The sequence below is a fragment of the Rhineura floridana genome, chromosome 6 (genome assembly GCF_030035675.1).
Source record: "Rhineura floridana isolate rRhiFlo1 chromosome 6, rRhiFlo1.hap2, whole genome shotgun sequence".
Taxonomy (NCBI): Eukaryota; Metazoa; Chordata; class Lepidosauria; order Squamata; family Rhineuridae; genus Rhineura; species Rhineura floridana.
This window is the reverse complement of record NC_084485.1, coordinates 152,902,288-152,927,656: the sequence shown is the minus strand read 5'-3', so window position 1 is coordinate 152,927,656 and position 25,369 is coordinate 152,902,288. Positions and strand designations below refer to the sequence as shown.

Here is a 25,369-nt window from a genome sequence, read left to right as displayed (position 1 = left end):
TTTGAGAATAGTGAATAGCGAAAGGGAGGGGAATCATTAAGCAGAACATCAGTTAGCCTGAGGCAAGAGACAGACTGAAAGGCAATTATCTGCCTCATTGATATGTAAATGGGTGGACCACATGGAACACTGTGATCATTCACATAAGCTACCAAAAAATGATGCAGTTTTTCCCCCCATCACCAAAAAAACCACTCGGAACACTGTGATCATTCACTTAAGCTACCTAAAAATTACACAATTTTTTCCTGCCGCCAAAAAACCATGTCAAATACTGACATCATTTACATAAGTATTTATGTTAATAATTATGAAAAAAAATTGCCACCAAAAAAACACAAACCCCACGTATCAAATCACCCAAACACACACACAGCAGATCAAACTGGCAAGTGCCAGAGCAAACAGGAACAAAAAAGGGTGGATCATGATCAAATGAGAAACTATCAGAATACAGGTGGATCGGAACTATGCAGCGAACACCATCCATATTCGGTGGTGACACGGGATAGGGCCTTCTTGGTAGTGGCACCCCAGTTGTGGAATGCCTCCCCCTGGAGGCACAGCTGACACCAATATTTTCAGGCCAAAGACCTGCCTATTTGCTTGTGCATTTTATGGGATGTCACCTGCTGCTAAAGTTGGAAGCCAAGGGAGATTCCATAAGAGTTTTTATGACTGTTGGTTAGTGCTGTGTTCCTGTTTGATCCCCAGTGAGGTCTGCCTGCTGCTATCATTGACATCTTTTCAGCACCAGGTAAATATGTACCTTTTCTTCCAGGCATTTGATAGGTTGAGATGATTTTTTTTTTAATATGCTGCTAAACCTTCCTGTGGTTGTGTGGGGGTGGTATTGCTATTGTTTTGTTGTTGTTTATTGTTTTTATAGTGTGTTTTGTTTGTTTTGTTCTAACATTGTGTAAGTCACTTGGGGACCTTCAGGTATCAAGCAACTAATAAATTAATAAATAATCATAAAATTGTCCTTTATTTTAACTAAGTTACAACCTACCTTGGGATAGTGTCACCACCTATGTGGGGGAAAAGTAGGCAGAGGGTCTCAAGGTATGCCCTTTACTGTCTCCTCTAATTCCTCTTTAGTTTTCTTACTACAGTTCCAATGGACTTCTGCCCAATAATGAGGATAGTAGTGCAGGTTCTCAATTGAGTTAACCTTGACATTCGTATTTTAGATTATTAAATTCAGTCTCATCATGTTAAATCAGATATATGTGCACATCTAATTAACTATACAGTCAGTAAAAACAATACATCAAATTATTTCAGAGCGTTTCATCAGAGAATGCAAAGCCTTGTAGTGAATTTCAGCCATGTAGAAGGCCCCTGACAGTTAGTTAAGCAATAACTGGCTACTACAGATCAGCAGACTGAGGCATTGTGGCTGTCTGACTTGCCCTAAGGTCAAGTATTATGTCGGTGGCTGGGGTAGCAAGAAAATCCCAGAGCTTTTTCAGAGCGTTGCAGTGGAGATATATGGAGATTATCCCTTCATTTGATTCCATAAGTGCAGCAGCAGGCATCTCCCATAATTACTTTCTTTGTGTAGGTTCATGAACGGAATTGTCCTTACTCTCATATGCTACAAAAAGTTTAGTTTTCAGGATATACTCTGTCCTGATTCTGTTTGTAGCTGCAAATGGACATAAGCCACTGTCCCTCCAAAATATGATAGATGAGGCACACTTTATCTGCATTAAAAAATGTAGGCACACTGCACTCTGGCAAATGAAAAGTTTATCTAAGAACTACCCACCCTCACTCCAGGGGCATGAAACTACTTTCCACGTAGACATACTAGTCCAGATTATCAGAATCTCAAAATTGCCATGAGAATGACTGATGGAAATACAGAGCTTATTGTTTAATAAACTAACATTCATTGTTAGGCATCTATTACAGTAATTCATGTGTAAACAAAATAATAATAAAATAATATTATTTGACCAGGAATGGCTGCAAAGAAGCTTCCAAAGAGGAATTAGAGGAGACAGTAAAGGGCTTTTCCTGTGCAAAATGGAACATATTTTAGAACAAATTGCTTGGACAAATTAGACTGCCATTTCTAAAAACTCCTAGTAACATGTTCTGTTTGAATCACAAAGATGGCTCTTGAAATCATATAACTATCAAAATTAGGGTTTTCACTTGATAACTATTTCAACCATTGTATCTTTTTTTGAAAGTGTCATTATTTCAGTTCCCTTATGCAGTTCCTCCAAAAGAGATTTATTTTACTATATATTGATAACTGCAAGTATTCGCTAATGCCTAAACAGCATGCACTGCAGCAAGGAAAGCCCTCTATATTGTTCCACAAAATCATTCACCACAGCATTTTAATGTCGCTTCCGTGGGACATAATGGTTTCTCCTTCAGTGATAGGCTATGTGATATTACTGCCAACTCCATTAGCCTTTGTTGTAAAAAATAAAAATCCTTTTACCATTTTTCTTGAAAGAGCCATTCATTTGTACATTGAAATAATGCATGCTTTTAAGCAGATTTCAGAAAGCTAAAACAGTTGTTCTGCGTGGAAATATGGTGTTGCTGCCGTTCGGTTCCGTGTTCTGAACTTAAATCATCTTTTACATGTCAGCAGTTTCCAAGGTTGATCGGTATAATAGATAAGGCTCCTGTTTTGCTAATGTTTTGCTCTTTCCTGAGGGGAGTCTATGGCTGCATTCCCACTGGGGAAAATGGCAGCATTTATTCAGGGGCATGAATATGAAAGTTGAAATGCTGACTATTTATAGAAACAATTCGAATGCTTTCAGTACTGTTTTATAACATGCACAAAACTATAGCTGATTTAGGGGGGGAATGAAGGTTTGAAAGGTTGCAAAATCCAAGAAAATAAAGAGATAAGAGAACAGTTGAGCTTCTCCTTAGCAAGCACTGCTAGATAACAAATTTGATGGTTCATTTGGAAAACTCAACATCAGTTCCACGGATGTAGTAGAGCTTCTGTGCTGCTTACAGCCTGCTTGTATTAGAGAAATCCTCAAAAATATGATATCGGCATGTGGGAGAAACTAAAAAATCAGAAAGCGAATGGAAATAGACATATAATCTCAAATATGAGATATTTTGTAGTTTTGCAATATCATGACTTTTAACATGCTGAAAAGCACTCTGGGTCAAGAACACCCTCCTTTTGTGTCTCATTCATTGCTACATACAGGAGACTTGAGAGCCAAACTTGGTAAGGAAATTCATGAATAAGATCAACCATGTTATAAACAAAAACCCAGGGGGCAGACAACATGGTTAGGGAGCAGATTTCAATTAAAATAATTACTTGACAAGAAAGTGTTAATCAGTGACTCCTTTTGAATATTATACAGCCAGCCCAGCTTTTTCACATTCCATCATGTTAAATTCACAATACCTCCCCTGACATTTTGCTGCATCCCATAAGCTCATTTTTTAAAAAAATCTTACAAAACATATAGTTCTGACCTCAGAAACGCTTGCTTAGAAAACCCTCTAAGTTTTCATGGCGATACAGAAAACACTCAGAAGGAATGGAGAGTTCAAAGTGTAAAACAAGAGGAGGGAAATCCAGAGCCCTTTTGGACTTTTTTCTTTCAATGGTCTCATAATTTGTTGAAATTAATTAAAAATCAGCCATGGTCACAGAGTACCTGTAATCCTATTCCTGACCTTGCCCCATCCTCTGACCTTCATCTTCTGCAGTTTAAAAGTTGAAGAAATGCATGGCTGATTTTTAATTAATTTAAGAAATTTAACATTGGAGTCTATGATAACACAGGCATGCTCAGTAAGAACCAACTGTCAAGTGTTCTAAAAGCCAGACTCACAGCTGTTTGCCTTGGCTAATCGGGGGCCACACCCCCACCAGACATTTATTCCAATTTAAACAGTCATGGCTTCCCCCAAAGAATTCTGGGAAGTGAAGTACATGAAGGGTGTTGGGAGTTGTTAGGAGACTCCTATTCCTCTGACAGAGCTGCAATGGCCAGAGTGGTTTAACAGTCAGCCCCTCTTCTGGTGATTTTAGCTCTGTGGGGGGAATAGGGCATCTCCTAGCAACTCTCAGCAGTCTCCTTCACAAACTACATTTCCCAGGATTCTGTGAGGGAAGCATGACTGTTTCAAGTGGAATAAAGGGCTGGGGTGGCTGTGACCAGGGACAGCTTTGGTTTAAATTCGGGTGGGGGACAACATGTGTCTGCTGTAGAATAAAAATGTGGGGGAAACCCTGAAAAATACTGTTTATGGTGTTTTCCTTTTGGAAAGGAAAGGGGCTTTTCCTCTGCCCACTGCCCACCCACTCAATCTCTTCCCCTCCTGCCCCCTCCCCCTTCTCATACACCTCCCTTCCCCCCTCCCTCCACCTTCCCCCAGGGCAGTTTCACCTATGTAAGCATTATTGCACAGGAGTAAATTCCACTGAAGTCAATAAGTATGGAAATAATCAAACCTGCCCCCCTCCTATACCCTCAGAGGCACATGTTACCCAATTCTTCCAAGCTACACAGGAAGTAGATTGGACTGTGAAAGACCAACCCAAATTGCGTTTGCATTTTTACAAATTTGTAGGGCGGTACAATATCTCAGAGAGGAGATCAGGTCTCCTGCTCCCCTGGTGCATTCACTGTAGCTGCCCAATTTCCCTGCTATTTAAAGTTTGATAGAAATATCTGTGGGCTATAGGTACGTTCTTAAACTGCAATGGTGTTTTTTGTTTTTTTTATTTTTTATTTTTTGCCTGTTAGTGAATTTTCATTTTAAAGTGAGAGATCTTACTCACTAATCACCTGTATCACATTTAGTTTGGCTCTAAAGAGAGCCAAAAACAGAATTACCAGTTTTTAAGAAACAACAGTACATTTGAGAAGCTGAGACAGTATCAATTGTAGGTTGGGGAAAGGTAGATGTGTACGTAACGAACTGGAGAACCAAGGACAGACAAGAATCTGAGAGTAAGGATAAGCAGGAACTATAGATTTCATAGAGGAGGAAGAGATCAGAGAGCCAAGTAATAGAATGAGAAGAAAGGATTGTTCTGAAAGAGAAATTAGGAGAAATAAATTAAGCAGTTGGAGCATCTACAGAAGGAGGAAATAAAACAGAAGAAATTCTGTTGGTGAGCAAAGGCCTTAGGAAAGACCTGGGGGCAGGTTTAGGGAATTAAGGGTTAAAAAAAAGGTTTTCAGAGAAGGGGAGTGAGACCGGACTAGAGAATGTTGTTTCTCATGAGGGAAGAACATTCTCATCGTCTAGATATGACAGAGATACAAGTTCTACACCCTAGAAAACAAGTGATATAAGCACAATAACCACTGCTGTGGTGGAGGAAAATGGAACCACAATGAAGATTGAGTGAAGTGACCTAAAAACACTAGTGCAGCGTTTCTCAACCAGTGGTGTGCACCCCCCCTCCCCCATGGGGGCCTATGAAGATCTGGGCGGGTGGGGTGCTTCAAAAAAATGTGCAATGTAAGAAAACTTTAATAATTTTTGTAAAATTATAAGTACATTGATTCATTTTTGTTATTAAGCCCCAAACAGTGGTCTAGTAGCAGCATAAATCTGACTGTTTGATACTTATGCTCAGGCTGTAAGGATTTTTAGTTGCTTGGTCACCTATTTTTTGACTAATCAAATTGCAATGTGTATTGCAAACCTACCATTTACGTTTAGAAGGCAAGGCCATCTTTAATTCCCCCCCCCATTCCCTAGTAGTCACACATATTTAAACTGAAATACTCTTTAAAAATAAACAAATGTGCCTTTAACTCCCAGCCCTGCTGATTTAATATTAGCTCTCATCCATTAATCAAGTTGATTATTCTCCAGTTTTCAACCTTGTAGCCTTAGTTTATGCTTTTGATATGTACATGAAATATGCAGGCAACCAAACTGCATGACAGCTTCCAAACTGGAACTGAATATAGTGGTCCCCTTCTTGAATTATGCCATTTAGGTCATAGTAGCCAGTTCAACCAATGGATGTCATTTGGATTGTAGCCTTGAATTCGTTAGGAACAAGTTAACCCTATAGGAGTTACCTTATGCTGTGTCAGACCATTGGTCCATCTAGCTCAGTATTACTGTCTGCACTGACTAGTAGCAGCTCTTCAGGGTTTCAGGCCAGGATCTTTCCCAGCCCTTTCTGGAGATGCCAGAGATTGAGCCCCAAATTCTGCATTCAAAGCAGATGCTGTACTGCTATGCTATGGGCTTCCCCGTTGCTGTTATAATACTAACCGTGTTCTTGTTTACATTACTTTGGCATATCTGTGGTATGAAAGGTAGTTGGGTTCATGAGATTTGTTAAACTTTGAATGCTAAGATTTTAATGCTTCCTGTGTATTTATTTTTATTTTATTTATTTATTATTTAATATGTATCGCGCCCTTCCTCCCAGCAGGAGCCCAGGGCAGCAAACAAAGCGCTAAAAACACTTTAAAACATCATAAAAACAGATCTTAAAATACATTAAAACAAAACAGCATTAAAAACAGTTTAAGAAACTTTTTTAAAGGGTTAAAAACATATTAAGCAATTCTAACACAGACGCAGACTGGGATAGGTCTCAACCTAAAAGGCTTGTTGAAAAAGGAAAGTCTTCAAAAGGCACCGAAAAGATAGCAGAGAAGTGTATTATTGTTACACTTCTCCTAAATGTTTGTTATGGAACTATGTATATTTTGGCACTGAGTGATGTGGTTTGGACATAACACTAACATATGATTTAGTATTACTCCCCTCTTCTCTGAGGCTGGCGTGAAGAGGAGAGTGGAAGACTTCTTTTCTGTTTTTAGTCCAAACCAAGAACTGTGGTCTTCTTAACTATGGTTTAAAGCAGGCTTCCCCAACTGGACTACAGCTCTGATCATCCGGCTGTCTGATGATGATTGATTTTATAGTCCAACAACTTCTGGAGGTCCAAGGTTGAGTACGGCTGGTTTAGCAAAACAAACCAAGATCATAAAACATAGTTTCAAGTTGGCTAGTTTCCCTAAATCAGGGATAGATGATGCTGGACTGTTCTTACCATCATCCTTGACCACTGGCCTTTGTGGATGGGGCTGATGGGACTTACAGTCTTGGGCCCCTAATGTTATTGAATTGTAAACTCTACCATCACCAGCCAGCATGGCCAATGATGATGGGAACTTATATCCAGGAACATTTGGAGGGCACAATGTTGGCTACCCCTGCCCTAAACAATAGTTAAGACCTAGCCACAGTTTGTCTGTGTTCAAACATATAATGCATAACCACATGCTAGGAGAGGGGAGCTCAGGAGCCCAAGTATCAGGAGCTCATGCATGTAACATTAAATCATTATACAATCACGAGAGTGGCTATATTCTATAGTCGGCGTGGATTTTTCACATTCTACAATGTTAAATTGAAAATACCCCCATGCCATTCTAATGCTTCCCATAAGCTCATTTCAAAACAAAACCTTACAAAACCTATAGTCCTGAACTCAGAAACGCTTGCTTAACAACCCTATAAAGTTTCACCTATCCTAAGTATGGTTGCACAGGATTAAATCCCACTGCACTCAAAAGCATGCAAATGATCAAACCTGCCCTCCTATCCCCTCCCTCTTGCCCCTTCCCTCTCCCTTCACCCTTCCCTTCCCCTTCCAATCCCCTCCTTTGCTGTGTCAGACTGTGCCACGTCACAGCAGTGAGACTGGCTCAGGATCCGGTGGACCCTGAGGCAGCTTAACCCCTCTTTGGGCGGGGGGCTTTCCATGGGTAGCGCCGTTGGGAATCCTACCAGCAGTACTTCTGCTAGCACATTCAGCAGGTGAAATTGTGAGCTCCAGGCCAGTGGATTAGCACTGGCATCACACCCCAGGCAGAGGCCAGAAGGGCTGGGAGGAAAGACGCTTCCACCCATCCTGAGTCTGTCCCCTCTCAGCTTGGTGAAAACAAAGGGGGTGTTTGGATTGCAGCAGTTGTATGAACTTTTCACTGTTTGCTTTTAGATAAACATTGAAAACAGTTTGTTAACACATTGAGTGCTTTCGGGGTACTGTTTTTTTAAATGGACTTTTATTGTTGACTACTGCTTTTAATATTTGTCATAACTTAGTTTTTATTTTTTTAGCTGTTTGATTATTTTTATAGTTTCTCAGGCATTTTGGCGATTTACAATCGATAGAAAGGAGGGATAGAAATGCTGGGAATAAATTTTAACTACTGAATATTATGAAAACATCACATATTCCAAGATAATGTGTTTGTACTTACAACATTAAAATGTCCCCTAAATCAATATCTAATTCCAAACAGCAGAAGTTATGGCATCCATCTTCCTGGTGTAGACAACAGTGATCTGCAATTTGGAAAATTTGCAAAGTGTTGTTGTTGTTGTTGTTACCCATAAGCGAAGAAAAGAAGGAATGTCAGAAAAGAGCCATCCCTGTGAGCTGGTTTATTTCAAAAAATTGAGCTCTGTCTGTCTTGTCTGTCTGTGCTCCAATTGATCCAACATATCTCCATTTAGTTCTTCATTTCTTGCAGCTTCTAACAACAGTTCATAACCACTCATCTGGTTTTTTGTGGTGTCTAAGAATGGTTTTTAAGCAATTAGTCAGGGATGTTTTACAAATATTTTCCCACATTTAGGTTAACTCAGATATGTGTACAGTAGGGCCCTACTTGTTGGCATCCCACTTCTCAGCATTCCACTAATACGGCGGCGCCAACAGGGTGATCAGCTGGAGCGCAGGGAGCTCCAGCCACCTTGCTACAGCTGACAGCTATCATTGTGCGATCAGCTGTAGGGCGAGGAGCTCTCGCGCTACAGCTGAGTAGGGCCCCACTTTGTTTTTCGTCAGGTGCCTGGAATGGAACCTGCTGTATGAGTGGGGCCCTACTGTATGCCGATGGGTTTGTAACTTTGTGGGCTTACTTGATAAACAGTCAGTGGGCATGTTTTGAGACATTTGTAAAAAAGGAGGGATGATTGACAGATATGTTCAAAAAGAGTGCCATGCATGGAGAGAAAGAGGAGAGGGAAAATGGAAATATTTAAATAGATCCATTAAATAGATGGAAACAAACGTTTGCCATGAGCTGTAGACTTAACAGGAAGCTGCAGCCATTGATGGCTCTCTAACAAATCGAACTTGTATGATGCATGCCTTAGTTACATCCACAGTTTTACATTTACATTTTTGGTGTATTCTTAACCATCTTAGCAAAACCAGCATGACAATGCTCATTATGTAGTTGGTACTGCATAAAAGTTATATAAAAAGTAAGAATAACCCAGTTCACAGATAGCACTACTCTCTTCTTCTTTTATGGAAAGCCTATGAGGAGATTCATAGCTGCCACTTCCATTTTAGATTAACCACAGTTTAGTGTTATTTCTAAAGCCTATATTGTGCTTGGCTTTAACCATGGCTACTGAACAACCAGCTCATGAGATCTATCGTTAGAAGTTGGCTTGTTACAAAAATCATACCTATGATGAACCACAGCTTGTCTGGGTTTGGACTACAGAGCAAGCTCTGGTTAGTTTAAAACAAACAAAATCTTCCAAGCTCCTCATGAGCATGCCTTCGGGGGGGAGCACATAGCTAGCTGCAGTTCATCTTCATAAAGCTAAAGCATGGGTGGAGTACTGCGGCCCACCAGTTGTTGGGTTGCAACTCCCATCATCCCTGACCATTGATCATACCGGCTGAGGCTGGTGGGAGTCCCAACAACATCTAGAGGGCCACATTAGCATTATATGTAGGAACATAGGAAGCTACCTTAAACAGAATCAGACCATTTGTCCATCTAGCTGAATATTGCCTACGCTGACTGGCAGTGGGTCTCAGAATTTCAGACACGGGTCTCCCAGCCCTAACTGGAAATGACAAGAATTGAACCTGGGACCTTCTGCATGCAAAGCAGACGCTCTGCCACTGAGCCACAACCCTTCCCCAAATGTAAATGCAGTCACTGACAAGTTAAATGGATAAATGGAAATCTGCCTAAAAAATTACAAGTGAGGAAATTGCTTTGGTGGAGCATAAAGCGACTGGCTTCTGGCAGGGGGATAAGAAAAATCTTTAGTATTTTAGAAGCTGCATCAACATACTTGGATGCATTTTTATTGTTGTGTGTTCTGTTGTAATTTTGGAAAAAAGCTCTTTATGTTTATTGCTATGGGCAATTACTGAGCTTAGACGGGGCACCTGGGACCATGGTGTTTTAAACATGACTAAAAATAAAAATAAAAAAAGTTGTGTTTCTTATTTCGCTCCCAAGTGAACAGATCCAGATATGATTTCATGTCTGTCAGTTACTTTGAAGTACATTCTGTTTCGTCTCTAAGTGTTCCTGTTCCCCAACTTTTTCAGGTGCAGTCTTTAAAAAACATGTCAGATATGAATTTCTCCTTAAGTTCTTGATTCTGGGACTTCAAAAGTGTTTAATTGTTAACCTAAACAAGCACCTACTGTACGCTTTCTAGTGCCTGTAGCATAGCACTGATAGCTTTTCTTAATTTTGCAGGAGTCCAACGTGCTGATTGCTGCTAACAGTCAGGGTACAATTAAGGTAAGTTAGTCTGTGCCACTCAGTTTTAAAGAATATTGATAACCACAAAGTCACTGAAAACTGGAAAAGTCTATTCCTAGAGCTCCTCTTTACTCCAAATGTTTATAACTTAAAATGATTTATTTGCATCTTTTTTAGGCTGGGGAGATGGGGAAAGAATGATCTGGAGATAAAAAATGCCCAATTAGGAAGATGTGGAATGTCAGAATGGCCAGAAGGCTATTTAGGACCTCTCTGGAAGGCAGCACTGTTCTGCAGTGTACATTCAGAGCAATGAAGCACGAAAAACTGTTCAGTTTCATGTGAGGTGTTTTCTTCATGGTCTCTGTGCAAGTAGCACGTGAAGGATACTGTAAAAACACAGCTGAGAATTTTATAGAGTTCTGGATATAGAAAATGAGGAGGTGTTAACTAAATGTACCACAACGGCCGTGGTGTGCATGCACTTTCCCACTCAGTGGCAGCACACTGAACTTTGATACTCCATTGCCTTCGTGAGCACTCTTTCTGGGCTGCTATAGAACTCTTGTCTTTCATCCTGGTTGAGTGGTCACTAGGTCACCACCAAGTCGGTTGCTGCCCTCCAATTGCTTGAAAGCAGGAAAAATGTTACTACTCCAAGCTTGTGTTTCGGTTGCCTCTTTCTTGGAGTATCAGTTTACTTTTCCTGCCTTGCTTGAACAGCTGGCACTCTTCTGGCCTCATTGAATCTGGTATGAAACATGTGTTAGCAGAGCTTGGAAGATTACTTTTAAAAAGTAATAAATTACAGTTACAATTACTTGGCCCAAAAAAGTAGTAATTACCGTTACAATTACAATTGCTCTGAAAGTAACTGATTACTTTTTCTCAAAAGTAATCACTACAATTGCATTTCAGTTACTTTTTTAAAAAAACTCCTACAAGGTGCTGGCCTTGGCTGCTGCACATCTAAGAAGCCTAAAACAATATTAAAAATAAACACACACACACAGGGGGTAGTAGAATAAAAAAAATTATCCATAAGATTAACATAATGGCATAACAGAATCTCACATCCCCCCAAGCAATGAAGATACCCCAACTCTTGAAATCAAATTTTACACTTGAAATGCTTTTATAATATGTTTCTGTTATGTCTCAAAAGAACAAGATGCTCAAAGAGCATGTCAGACAAGGAATGTCTTTTTACAGTCATTACGTTGCCACCAGTACTGAACAGGTGTTCTACTGCGGCGCTTGAAGGCATGCCTGTGTTGTGCTGCAAAAAACACCGCAGCACACGTGGAAAGCCATGGAGTGATGACACTTCCCTGCTGGGAGACCTCAGGTACCTCACCCGTTCCTCCTCAGCAGTGTCCACTGCTGACTTCTTGCCCTGGGGCAGAAAGTTAAAGAAGTCATCTTCTAAGTCATCTCCTTCCTGGTCTTTATCTGAAGACTGATCACTGTCCTCATTAAGTACACCCATCTTTATTTCGGCTTTCAGCAAGGCTTCCATTGTGTATCTAAGAAAGAGAGAGGATATGTTAACATATATATGTTAGGAAACCATCATCTGCTCTTCATTTCCTGATGCTTGTCATGTCCCCTGGTTCAGGGTCCAGCCTGAGCCTGTGGATGATGACATGGAAGGTAGGAAGGTGACCAAGTCACCACACTCATGGGGCAGCACAGCAGACCCTTAAGGATTACCTGCAGCAACCCAAGGTTGTGATGAGGAGCCCCAGGAAGCAAAGGACCAGCCCCTGCCTACCACCTTAAGCCCTCTGATGCCTCCCTTGAGACAACATTTCCCTTGGAGTAATCCACCCAAAGGGCTTCCCTAATGTTCTTACTTGTTGGTATGGGTGGTGGCCTGACACGATTCCAGCCAATCTAGTTTGAAGCGAGGGTGTAGGCAGGCTGCCAGAAGAAGCCTCTTGTCCTCCCAGATAGCTGCAAACCGCTTTCTTAGGGCTTCGCGCACACCTCTCAGCAGCTGAAAACAGTATGTGTACCTCTCAGGTTTGTTTTCCAGTCCTTCTAACTTGCGGTCCAGACTTCCGGGAAGGGTGACTTAGCCTGTGCCTGCTTTTGAGACGGGCTCCTGCCTCAAAAGAAGCTTATTCAGATATATCAGTCAGTTTTTTCTTTTTTTTTTTGACTGATTAAACTTCTCCCGGGTAGGGAGAAACGAAGAGATTAACCTCAAAGCCTATTTTTGTTGGGACGACCAGATCTCATTAATTTATGGGACGAGGTCCAGCCGACGAAGGTGGGACGGATTTTCAACAGCAAGCTCTATCTGTTAAAGCGAACGTTCATCTTATCTTCTAAGAGAGAACGCACTAACAGGCAAGCACCCTTCTTTCTATATTTTTCTTTTACTTGACTTAAATTGTTGCTGTTTAAAAGAGATTTGCCAGATTGATCGGTTTTTGACATCTCACTGGGGAGCCGTAACTTCTCTCTGCTACGCACTAATTAATAGCTTATCTCTGTTTTTGTTGCAAAAAGCTGTCCTGGATTTGCATTCTAAAGATACACACAGAAGAGGGATTTCTATTCCAGATTTTTATTTTGAAAAATATTATACTGTTTTGAGACTACTCTCTTTTTGGTCTATTTTATTTTGACGAATCTGTTTCTTGACGATTGCCATTAATTGCTTCGATCCTGGGAACTGCATTTTGTTTACTTAACTATTGGAGAGATAAGGCTGTCTGCTCTGTTTATACTGTGATGTCACCAAGTTTGGAGTATTAACCCAATTGTTGCTGAAATAAGAAGTGGTTTTCCTATATTTTTCTTTTAAAATGGCAATTAAGAAAGTGGCTGAGAATCTGGAAATAACTATGTTTCAGAGAATAATGAATGAGATTGAGATAACGAAAATTGAATTGAGTAAAATGAAGCAGGAGATTAAAGATATAAGGGTCCCTGTGAGAGAGGTGACCCTGGAAGGGGTCCCTGTGAGAGAGGAGACCCCGGAGATTGGAATAGGGGTCCCTGTGAGAGAGGAGACCCTGGAGACTGGAATAGGGGTCCCTGTGAGAGAGGAGATCCCGGAGATTGGAACAAACGTGGAACAGGAACAAGATTTGGAGTCTATGGACTTTAGAAATAAAATCTATTGTTTGGAACTCAATGTTATCTCTGAAGAAATTAATGAAGATTCTAGAGATAAAGTTATCAATGGCATGGATTATCTTCTGGACTGGAATGATGTGATGGAGCCCAATATAGAGAAAATCTATGGAATTAACTGCAGCCATGTGACAATGGAAAAACTTTTAAGAGATGACCCAGTGTATTTTGAAAAAAAGAACAGAGATATGATTTTACAGCAGTATTTCAGCAACTTATTCAGAATGGATGGCAAGAAAATATTTGGGATAGAGGTAATTCCCATCAGACTCTTATTATATGACTATGGCTTTGACAGCAAGATTATTATGGAATACTGATAATGGAAGATTGGATATTGAAATTACTGGACTTAACAAGACTACTGAAGATGGAAGATGGAAAATGGAACTAATAGAGATAATAGAACAATGGCTACTGAAATTACTGAACCTAACAGATTCTGATGTGATGGATTAATTGAAATGTTTATTTTGACTATGGTTATGACAATAAGATTATCATAATTAGTAATGAGATGGATTAATCGATATGCTTATCTGGAAAAAAAAATTGATAGATATATTTCTTAAAGAATTGAAACCTCTCTTTGACTTTTTGTGGAAAGAATAAAGTAATGTTTATGAGATTTGATGATTAAGTAAGATAACTACTGGAGGAAAGTGATTTTATAATATGACTTAAGAGACAGGATTGCTATATATTATAGACTTATAACTGATTTGATCTTTGACAAATGGGAAGTCAATATTTTACTCTTTATTTTTTATTTTTGTTTTTTTTTTTTTCTTCTTTTCTTTTTTTTCTTTTTGTTTAACTATTTTTGATTTTGTTTTTTGTCTTTGAATGTTTTATGATTTTGTCTTGTATGTTTTATGAAAATCTGAATAAAAATTATTGAAAAAAAAAAAAAAAATAACTTGCGGTCCAGATTGCAGAGCGTTGGTAGCAAATACCCCATGAACATGCCGTTCTCCCGTTGCAGGATATCTAGGGACTGGGCTAGTGGCTCCATAATCTCTGTGTATTCCTGTACCACTTCAATCTCAGCAGCTGTGATCCTGGACAAGGAGCAGCGGTCCATTATGGCATGCATTTTTAGTGGCACAGTTGACAGGAGCTCATGTAGTTGCTTCAACGCATCAAAGGTGGAATTCCACCTGGTCTTATTCGGTACCTTCAGATACACACCACATTGCGCATGGATATACTCAGCAATCTGGGCTGACTGGTTCTGCTTGGACCACAACTTGCTGCACTTTCCCATCAAGGAACGAAACTGTTTCTTGAAAGGACCAAGAAGACTACTTTTGGAGGAGTCAGAAAGCATGGCCTCTATGTCTTGTGTTGCCACAAGGTTGATGGTGTGGCTAGCACATCTCTGGTGTGGTGGTAAAACAAAATCCTCTCCTGAGTCTGCAGCTTCTTCCTCTGCCTCAGGTCCTGTGTCCAGGATCTCACAGATAGGCACAAACTCCACCTCAGCCTTCTCCTCCTCCTGGTTATCACCATCATCGACACTGGTGCCTGCAGCTTCCACTGGTTCTTTGGCCATGAAAACTCTGAACGCTTTCACAAAGTTGGAGCCATTGTCTGTAGTAGTGCACATAACTTTGTTGTGGATCCTGTACTGCACATGTACATCATGCAGTGCTTTTGAAAGGACATCGTATGTATGGCGCCCCTTCAGACGCTTACAAGCCAAGGCCCCGACCTCACGTTTCAGGGTAGTTGGGTTGATCCCGTGGGCTGTTACCCCAAAGTAACTCTTCTTGCCATTGGTCCAATAGTCTGCAGTGGTTGCTATATATGCCACAGCACCCATTCGGTTTGCAAGAGTTTCTCTCATGTGGCATGCTCTCTTCTCAATTCTGTCTCTCAGAGTCTTGGCACATATGATGGTGAGATCTTTGGGGAGTCCAATGCGAACCAGATTAATGAATGTTGGTTTGTCCACAGTCTGAAGTGGTAATGTCTCCTCTACAATGAAATCAATGATTCTCCTGTCGAGATTGCTCTGGGTGACAGGCTCCCTGCCAGATCCCCACCTCTCAAGGGTTGTCTGCTGCTGCTTCAGCATTTTGGGAGGAGGGGTGTCATGCATTGGTTCAGGAAGGCCACATCTCCTTGCCTTTATTGCTTCTTCAATTGCTCTCAGCTTCTCAGGGTGTGCCCTCTGAGGAAGAAGAACAAAGCATGAATCCAAGAAAAAAATGGAAGAGGAACTTCACAATTTAAACATAAATAGACAATGGACACTCTTTGAGGACCAGCATGACAAAGGCTTACCTCAAAATGTTTCTTCACATTGGATGAGGAGGAAACAGCTGATCTCAGATTTTTGATCCTTGGAAGGCAGTAATTGCATCGTACAACAACATTTTTCCCACTCTGGCTCATAAATCTACAAGCTTTCTCAAAGCCAAACCATGGTACTTGCTGTTCTGCAGATGTGGCTGTGGGCAACTGGCACTGCTTCATGCCCTCCTTCTCCTCATGCACAGGGCCTCCTTTCTGAACCTCACTTTCTAGTTTTGCCTCCTCAGGATCAACAAGCTGTGACTCAAGTGGCCGCACTAACTGACTGCTGCTCTCAGCAGCAAAACCTGCAACAGGCGTCTCTGTAATAAACAAGAGATAATGCTCCTATATGGGTGAACTTCAGCTGTGATGTGCCCCCATCTCTTCCCCATGCTGCAAGATGCCCCAGTCAGAGTGGAAGTAAGCAGGTCGATAGCACAATTAAAAGAGATCCTATTTGCATAATTTTTGCTCACTGAATAACCCTGCCTGGGCCAGTCTAACCTACTATCTCACAGGGTTGTTGTGAGAACAAAATGAGACTAGGGTTCAAATCCCCACATAGCCATGAAGCTCACTGGGTGACCTTGGGCCAGTCACTGCCTCTCAGCCTCATGAAAACCCTATTCATAGGGTCACCATAAGTTGGAATCAACTTGAAGGCGGTACATATATTTTTTATTTTGAATATGATGATTATGATAATAAATATGCAGCATTTCAAATTAATTCTGTATGAGAAGCATTCCATGCCAAGCTTGGAAAACCAAGGATGAGGTATAAAATGTAGACAAAAATACTTTTGACAAAATGCTGTTTATCTTTTATATCTATATCTATAATTAGCAATACAGCTGAATGTAAAGTATTTTTTCTTTCCCTTTTCTTTTTTATTAATATTTTAGTACTACTGCTAAAGTTCTGATGAAAGAATAAAGCATTCATTAGCCAAATTCAAATGATTAGAACACATCACATAAATTCCACTGAAGTTGGCGTTTTTGCCATAGAAAATGAAAAAAACATATAACCTATGATAGCCCAATAGACAATCAGAACTAATATAAAACCCTATTGCTTCTCATTTGCAAATCTTGCAAGATCTAAGGTAACTCTAGATCATGTGAGTTCAGGTGATGCATGTTATGTACATTTGTATAGATATTAGCAGAGATTGTCAACAGTCTATCTCTCTCTGGGACTGGGAATCTCTCTCTTTCTCACAGAACATGAGTTTGAGAGCTGAGGGACTGAGAGGAGGAGCTGCAAGGACCCTACTTCTCACCTCATCTCTGCCAAGAGCAAAAAAATCAGCCTTAAGCCATTTATTATACGCCTAATGATTTATTATTATTGTTATTATTATTATTTTTACTGAGACAGTTTTTGTCCCACATACAATTCAGTCTTGTGATTAAACAGGACAAAAATACAAATAAAAAGAAAGATGGAGTTCAAATAAATATACAATAAAAAGCTAGCCAGCATTTTAAAAGGCAGGAGTGCTCTGTCTGGATAAATACAGCACACAGGTATGCATGGGAACAAGGGGGAGAGTTCAAAAAGGGAGGGAAGAGAAGTAGGCCAGAGCTTGGAAAAGTTACTTTTTTGAACTACAGCTCCCATCAGCCTAATCCAGTGGCCATGTTGCCTAGGGCTGATGGGAGTTTCGGAAGTGCCTTGTGATTGATGGAGGGGGCGGCAGAGGCAAGGAGAGGCAGTGGGGGGGCAAAATGGTGCCGCGGGGGGCACACACACACACAAATCATTGTCACTCACCTCCACAGCTCTTCGCCATTCTGCTGCTGCCTTCTCCTCCGTTGTCCTTGCCCTGGCTTTTTCTCCGGCGTCCATTTTGTCCTCTCAGACGCTAGCAGGCCCTGCCTATTCACCTCTTCCCTCGTGCCTCCTAACACAGATCATGAGGGAAGAGAGAGTCTGCGCAGAGGTCCAATCAGTGTGAGGCACATGTCTTGTGTTAACCAATCACAGCCAGGAGCTGTCTTCCCCTTGTTCCCGCCCCCAAGTAACGTGCAACCTAATGTGGAAACGTTAAAGTTGCAGCTGAAAAGTAGGGAAATTACTAGTCGTTCTGTTACTTGCCAAATGTAATGGAATTACCCACTCGTTATTTAAAATTGTAACAAATTACAAGTAACTCGTTAAAAATAACGAGTTACTTCCAAGCTCTGTGTGTTAGAGGGTCTTGGGAATGTGTGTCATCTCTGTTTATGTGTGTGCCTCACTCCAGGTAGGAAATCTCCTGTTTCAAAGCTACTTTCTACCCCTTCGTGTCATTTTAATAAATGAATGAACTAAATTTTGATTCTTCAGTTAAAGACCTAGTGAATTGTGTTGGGAATGCTGTCACACACAGCAGCTTGCATCAAATGCCAGTTCCTCTGCTGCCCCCTTTGGTTCAGCACTGCATAAACAGCCACTTAATACAGGATCACTATTAGAGGGGCATGCTAATATGGTTTCCTCTGGCCAACTGCAGCTGTAGATGCAGTTTGTTTCTCAAGCCATTGCAGTAGAAATAGTGGTAAGGCAGATTGTGTGGCTAGCCGCTCCACTGGGATTGATCCCAATTCTCGGGTAATTTTGGCAATTGACCCTTTGATGAAAAAAAGCTGATGGGAGGCGAAGCACTGAAGGACATACTGATAGAAAGGAAGGTAAAGAAGGCAGTGCTAAATTCAACACAGAAAAGAGGGGATAGGCTCTCTTTCAGATGTCTTCAGCTGTACCAGATGTTCAGCCTCAAACCTGGGAGGCAGGGATCATGGATTTTGTGGCTTTTGTTCCCATAGACCATCCTATGGCTGCTCAAGTTTCCAATCCAGAGGACCAGAAAAACCAAGTGCCCAATTTTCCAGTGCCACAAAATCAAGAGAAGGAAAGCAACAAATGAACTTCTAGCTCAGTTCCCCCACCTGTAGGGGGAAGACTTGTGTTCTCCCACAAATGGAAATCCACAGTATCAGACAAGTGAGTCAAGGATGCATACAGATATAGGGTAGAATTTTGATCCATGCCCATAGGTTGCTTTCATCAGCAAGATGTGTTTCTGAACTCAGGGCTCTTTCCATCATGAAAAATCTATACATTTTTCATAAAGATCTAGTGGTGCTATGGACAGATCCATCCTTTATACCCAAAGTAAACACATGTTTTCACCAGCAACAAAAATTAGCACTCGCAGTCTTTTGCTCTGAACCTAAATATCCCTCTGAACATGCATGGCACTCTCTAGATATCTGTGGGGCCTTGCAAGAACTAGACCAATTCACAAAACAGAGCCCTTATTTGTCTCATACCATCCTGTCTTGATGGGTCAGAAAATTTTTGCCCACTCTGGCATGGTGGATCAGGGCCTACATTTCCTTGGCATACACGTCACAAAAACAACCCCCCCCGAAGCAGGTATAGTTGCTCATTTGATTAGATCAGCAGCATCATGTGCTGCACTCTCTACCAATGCTCCCTGCAGGAGATCTGCTGGGCAGCAACATGGTCCAATCCTTGTTCATTCAGGAAGCATTACAAGACAGACATATATGCTTCTGCAGAGGCTGTCTTTGACAGACATGCCCTCCAACATCTCCCCAATCATTATTCAGCCAGCTTGCACCTAGGAATGAGAAGGGTTGGCTTTAGAACATCCCACTTGGTGGTGTCCTGGTGCCCACTTGAGAAGGTTGGTACTCACCTAAAAGGTGTTTATGAGGGAGCACTAGGACACCACCAAGGCCCACCTTCTGCTGGTTGTTTTCTTCCCATGCAAATATTATCTATTGACTATTCTACAACTCTGGAGAGTGTTATGATGCTACACTGGGTGTTTGTACTAATCCATGTCTCTATGTATGAATGTTGGTTTGAAATACCTTGTTCTATGCTTGGCCAGAAGACAAACTGATATGCCAATGGAGGCACAACCCAAATACAAGCTTGGAGGGATGACGCTTTACCTACCTTTAAGTGATTGGATGATAGCAACCCACTTGGTGGTGTAACAGAAACAGAAACACCATTCAGGTGAATACTCACGGTGCCTTCTCCTTCTACTCCCAATATCATTTAAATTTGAAACAAAAATTCAAGAGCTGACTCCTTGTCCTAAATACATCTCTCTTTGGTGCATCTAATCCCCATCTGCACTATACATTTAAATCCATATTATACCACTTGAAACAGTCAAGGCTTCCCTCAAAGAATCAAGGGAACTATAATTTGTTAAGGGTACTGAGAATTGTAAGGAGACACTTATTCCCCTCACAGAGCTACAGTTCCTAGAGTGGTTTAACAATCAGTCAATCTTCCTAGAGAACTCTGGGAATTGTAGCTCTGTAAGGGGAACTGGAATCTCCTAACAACTCTCAGCACCCTTAACAAACTACAGTTCCCATGATTTTTGGGGGAAGCCATGAGAGTCTAAAGTGGTATAATACTGCTTTAACTGTATAGTGCAGATGTGGCCCCAGTATTTGCTTGTTAGCTGGATAAATTATAAAACTAGAAAGAAATGGAACTAAAAGCTAGAGTAGTTCATTGCTGATCATCTACCTTTCTGTTAAACTACTGACTGGTAGCTAATGTCCCCTTCTTGGGCAAGGTTCTTGAGTGGGTGGTCACTAACCAGATCCAGGCTCTCTTGGATGAGACCAATTTTCTAGATCCATTCAATTGGGGTTTAGGCCTGGTTTTGGCATAGAAACTGCCTCGGTCACCTGTACAATGACCTTTGTTGGAAGAGAGACCGGAGAGTGTGACCCTGTTGATTCTCCTTGATCTCTCAATGGCTTTCGATACCATCAACCATAGTATTCTTCTGGAGCAGCTGTCCAAGTTGGCAGTGGGTGGTACTTCTTTACTTGGGGGATGCTGTTCCACCCCATGGACCCTCCAATGTGGGGTGTCACAGGAGTCTGTTTTATCCCCCATGCTGTTTAACATCTTACATGAAACCATTGAGTGAGGTCATCTGGGGATTTGGAGTGTGTTGTCATCAATATACAGATGACATATAACTCTGCTTCTCCTTTAAATCGGCAGATGTTCCAGTGGATGTACTAGGTGGGTGTCTGGCCTCAGTGGTGCACTGGATGAGAGCCAATAAACTGAAGCTCCATCCAGATAAGACTGACGCATTGTTGGTGGGTGGTTCCTGTGACCGGATAGGTGGGTTCAACCTGCTCTGGATGGGATTGCACTCCTCCTAAAGTAGCAACTGTGGAGTTTGGGGTTGCTTCTAGATCAGTTGCTATCACTGGAGGGACAAGTAGCTTCAGTGGTGCAGAGTGCCTTCCATCAGCTTCGGCTGGTAGCTCAGCTGTGACCCTTTCTAGACAGGGATAGCCTAGCTTCTGTTGTCTACATTCTGGTAACTTCTATGTTAAATTACTGCAATGCATTATATATGGGGCTGCCTGTGAAGACAGTTCAGAAACTGCAGCTAGTGCAGAGTTCAGCAGCCAGGTTGTTGACTTGGAAGTTGGTGGTTTGATCATGTAACACTGATTCTGGCCCAACTGCATTAGCCGCCAATTAGTTTCTGGTCTCAATTTGATATATACCCAGTCGATCACTGTGCTCTGCAGGTGAGGGAACCCTGCATCTTACCAAGAGGTCCATTTTGCACAACATAGAAAGCGGACCTTTAATGTTGTACCACCTATCCTTTGGAATTCCCTCCTCAAAAATGTTAGACCGGCACCATCTCTGTTATCTTTTCGGTGCCTATTGAAGACCTTCCTCTTTTCGCCCTCTTTTAAGTAGAGACCTTATCTGTCCCATTCAGAGTCGGACCCAAGAGGCTGAGACGTTGGTGCAAGTAAATCTTGTTTTATTAGAGTAATGGATACATCAAAAGCAGTGCGCTTCATAGGGTTCCTACAATAACTCACTATAATTCCCTAACAACACTGTAGACCTGCTCTGCAACGTAAAAGAGAGTTGATGCAACACCCCCCTCCAAACTCTGCAGACTTATATAGGGGAAGTTTTGGAGCGCAATCTCTCACTCCTTCGTACCCCCGCCCTCTGACAAGTGCGCTTTTCCCGCCGTCGAGAGCGAGGTGAAGGGGGGTGAACTTCCAAGGGCTCGTCTGACAAAACAGGGTCCTTATCAACAGACAGGGAAGTAGAAGGCAGGGAAGCTTCAGACATCTCTAAGTTACGGGTGGAGAAAGGGGGAGTTCCTGCTCTTTCACCGCTTGGCAAAGGAGGAGTTACTGCTCTTTCGGAATCCTCCCTTAACGGCTCCGAGAGGGCGTTTGGCGGCTGAGCACTATCCTGAAAGGGCGAGGGTTCCCCCGTGGGAATTGGCGGAGCATCAAACACACTCCCTTCCTCCAAGGCTGGAAAAGACACAACAACAGCTGGACCGTCCACGCCTTCTGGCCGTGGAGGTGCCTGCAATTCATGCCTTCCCCCTCCCTGCTCGTCGAGAGAGAGCGGAGGCTCGACATTATCCCAATTCGCATCTGTGTTGGAATTACTTTTTTAGATGTTTTTAAACCTTTTTTTAAAGATGTTTTTAAATATGTTTTGCTTTAATATATTTTAAAGTGTTTTGTTTTTAAGATGTTTTAGAGTGGGGTTTTTAGTGTTTTTGTTTGCCGCGCTGGGCTTCTTCTAAGAGGAAGGGTGGTATATAAATTTAATAAATAATAAATAAAATTCAAAGTGCTGGTTTTGACCTATAAAACCTTATGTGGCTCAGGACCCCAATACCTCAAGGGTGCCTCTTCCCACATGAAGCTACCTGGACCCTGTGTTGAACTTCTGAGGCCCTTCTTCATGTGCCCCCTTAAAGTGAAGTGTGGAGGGTAGCAACACTAGATCGGTACTTTCAATGGTGGCTCCCTGACTGTGGAATGCTCTTCCCAGAGAGATGCACCTATCAATCTTTAGGCGCCAGGTGAAGACATTTTTATTCACCTAAGCATTTTGCTTTTAATTGGTGTTCAGCTTGGGTGGGTATGATGTGTTATGTTATTGCGGGATGCTTTTTTAAAAAAAATTGTAAGCCACTTTGCGATAAAAGTTTGTATTAAAAATGATAATGGTGGAAGAATTGGTTGTGAGCTTAGCACCAGTCATATCTTACATTCTAAGAAGGGAACAATTTGACACTGAGAATTCTACCATATGTGTGTGTCTCATTTTGTAAATAGAAGCATTTTCTAACCTATGCCAAGGTGCCTTGAGCAATAACCCAGTCTGTTGTAGTACCAGATGGCAAGGAAGGAAAGGGACCACTCTACTTTTGAGGGCCACATTAGACAGGGAGCCACCTTTGTTCCTACATAAAGCAGTGGGCAGGGGATCACATATAATTCTATCATAAAAAGAGGTGCACAGATGAGAGGGAATTAACTGTTTCCCCACCTTACACCACCCACATTGCTTCAGGCTCTTTTTCTTCTAGCCCAGCTCACTTGTAATATCAGAATCTGGGCTAGGGGAAAAAGCAGCTTGAATGAATAACCGCATGGTTAAGGGGTCTACCTATGTTCATCCACTTTGTGTGTCCTTTTGATAAAATTTGATTCCCCTCCTGCCTCCCACTTCATACTTGCAGCCATGTAAGCCACAAATATGGTTGCCTCCACCACATCTCCCAATAGGAACCTACTCAGACTCTTAGATCTTCTGAGGCCCTTCTCCAGATCCCCCCTCTGAGGTCAACTTGGTGCCTTCATTGACATCTTTTTGGTGTCAGGTAAAAACTTACCTTTTTTCCCAGGCATTCGATAGACTGAGATGTTGTTTGTATTAGTATGCTGCCAAAGCTTTCTGTGTGAGGGTTGTTGTTGTTTTATTATTTTGTTTTTATGGTATGATATACTTACTTTTGTTTTTAACAGTTTGTAAGTTGCTTGGAGACCTTTGGGTAACAATAATAAATATAATAACAACAATAATAATAAATATAAATCATCATCATCTAGCTTGTCCCTGAGCTACAAGCCTATTCATGAAGAAGGAAATGAAATGTGGTCTGTTTGTCCCTTATTAATTGTTTTCTACTTTTATTTTAACCAGGTACTGGAGCTAGTATGAAAGATCTTCTCTCTCAAGGCTTTGAATACTTGATCCTGCTTTCATCTGGGATTCTCAGTGGGGCACAAAACTGAAGCTAACCTACTCTTCCTTCTCAGAGTGATCACATTTTGGGTTTTTTTTTTCATTTATGGGACACTCTTAGGGCACCATGGGACTCTGGGAACCACCTGGGAATTCAGTACCATCAACATTAACTTCACAGACTTTGCTGCTGCTGGTTCTATTGCTTGTCTAATTTTTATGATGGGGGAGGGAGACATGGATTCTTTTAAATAAAAGCAGATACTGAAAAAGGAATAGTCAAACTTCATTGAGCCACACATGAACACAAGATGGCCCTCTGATGATAGGCATGGTGACAGGTTTGCCCTTGGACCAGGATTTTTTCAAGGGCAGTGCTTTGGAACCACCTTCTGGATTACCACATCTGTCCCTTTTTCTTCTCTCTCCTCCACTCCCCCTCCATTCCCACCAGAGTGGGGGGGACCTACCCAATCTCAACTGGAACACTTTGAGCATGTGTCTTTCTAATTTGAGGCCTGCAAGTGAAAGTATGTATAGTTCTTTTTGTTTTTGAAATGAATTATGAATTCAGGCAACTTTACCTTTCCAAAAATTGAAGCCCTTTCTACAACTGAGAGCCACCTGTCTAACACATTGATTCCTCTACCCTGATGTGAAGGGACCACTTCTAAGGGCATGCGGACAACTCAGTCACAAGCCCACCTGGTCCTTGGCTGCTGCTCTTGATTGCCAGCTAAGTGAGGGTGCCACATGACGTGGGCATGTGTTGATTGGGAGCAGATTTGACACCATTATCCCCCTACAGGCCACCAAACTGAATTATACTGAAATTCTTCAACTGGAGGCAAAAGGCAACAAAGCCTATCCACATATGGTCCAATTTGTTCACTCCCCCCACACACACCAATCAGCCCATCCCCCATTTGTGTCACTTGTAGAAGCCAAACATTTGAATGTTGTGATATATTTTGAGGACAGGCTATGGAAGCCTTATTTTTAATAACCATGCATACACTTAATTGTACAAGCGAAGAGAATGGGGAAATAAACTGTGATTCCAACTGTTCCATATTGTTAATTTGTCAGCCAAAAAGTAAAGTTTGTTTGTTTGGGTGGTGGGGTTCGCATTTTGGTAACAGCCACAACAGTGCTGTGCCTTGGAAGAATTTACACACTTAAAAAAATAGGGCTGCAATGTTTGATGGTTGAATTCATTAATTGGTTGACTTAATCAGTACAAAAACCCTTTTAATGGGCTAAAAAAGTGCTCCTGATTAATTGGGCAGCAGTTTTTT

At 41.5% G+C, this 25,369-nt stretch overlaps 1 protein-coding gene across 3 annotated transcripts in view; it reads left to right on the top strand.

Annotated features, from left to right (window-relative positions):
- Positions 1–25,140, top strand: part of COP1 (COP1 E3 ubiquitin ligase) — a 215,337-nt gene extending 190,197 nt beyond the window's left edge. Inside the window, exons 19-20 of one of the 3 annotated variants that reach the window (XM_061634174.1) lie at positions 10,524–10,568; positions 24,030–25,140. In XM_061634174.1, coding sequence (XP_061490158.1) covers positions 10,524–10,568; positions 24,030–24,047 — 63 coding nt within the window. In that variant the 3' untranslated portion in view covers positions 24,048–25,140. Of the gene's footprint in view, positions 1–10,523; positions 10,569–18,790; positions 18,967–24,029 lie in introns of those variants that run through there. The other 2 variants (XM_061634172.1, XM_061634173.1) reach the window with 2 other exon arrangements.
- The last annotated feature ends 229 nt before the right edge of the window (positions 25,141–25,369 follow it).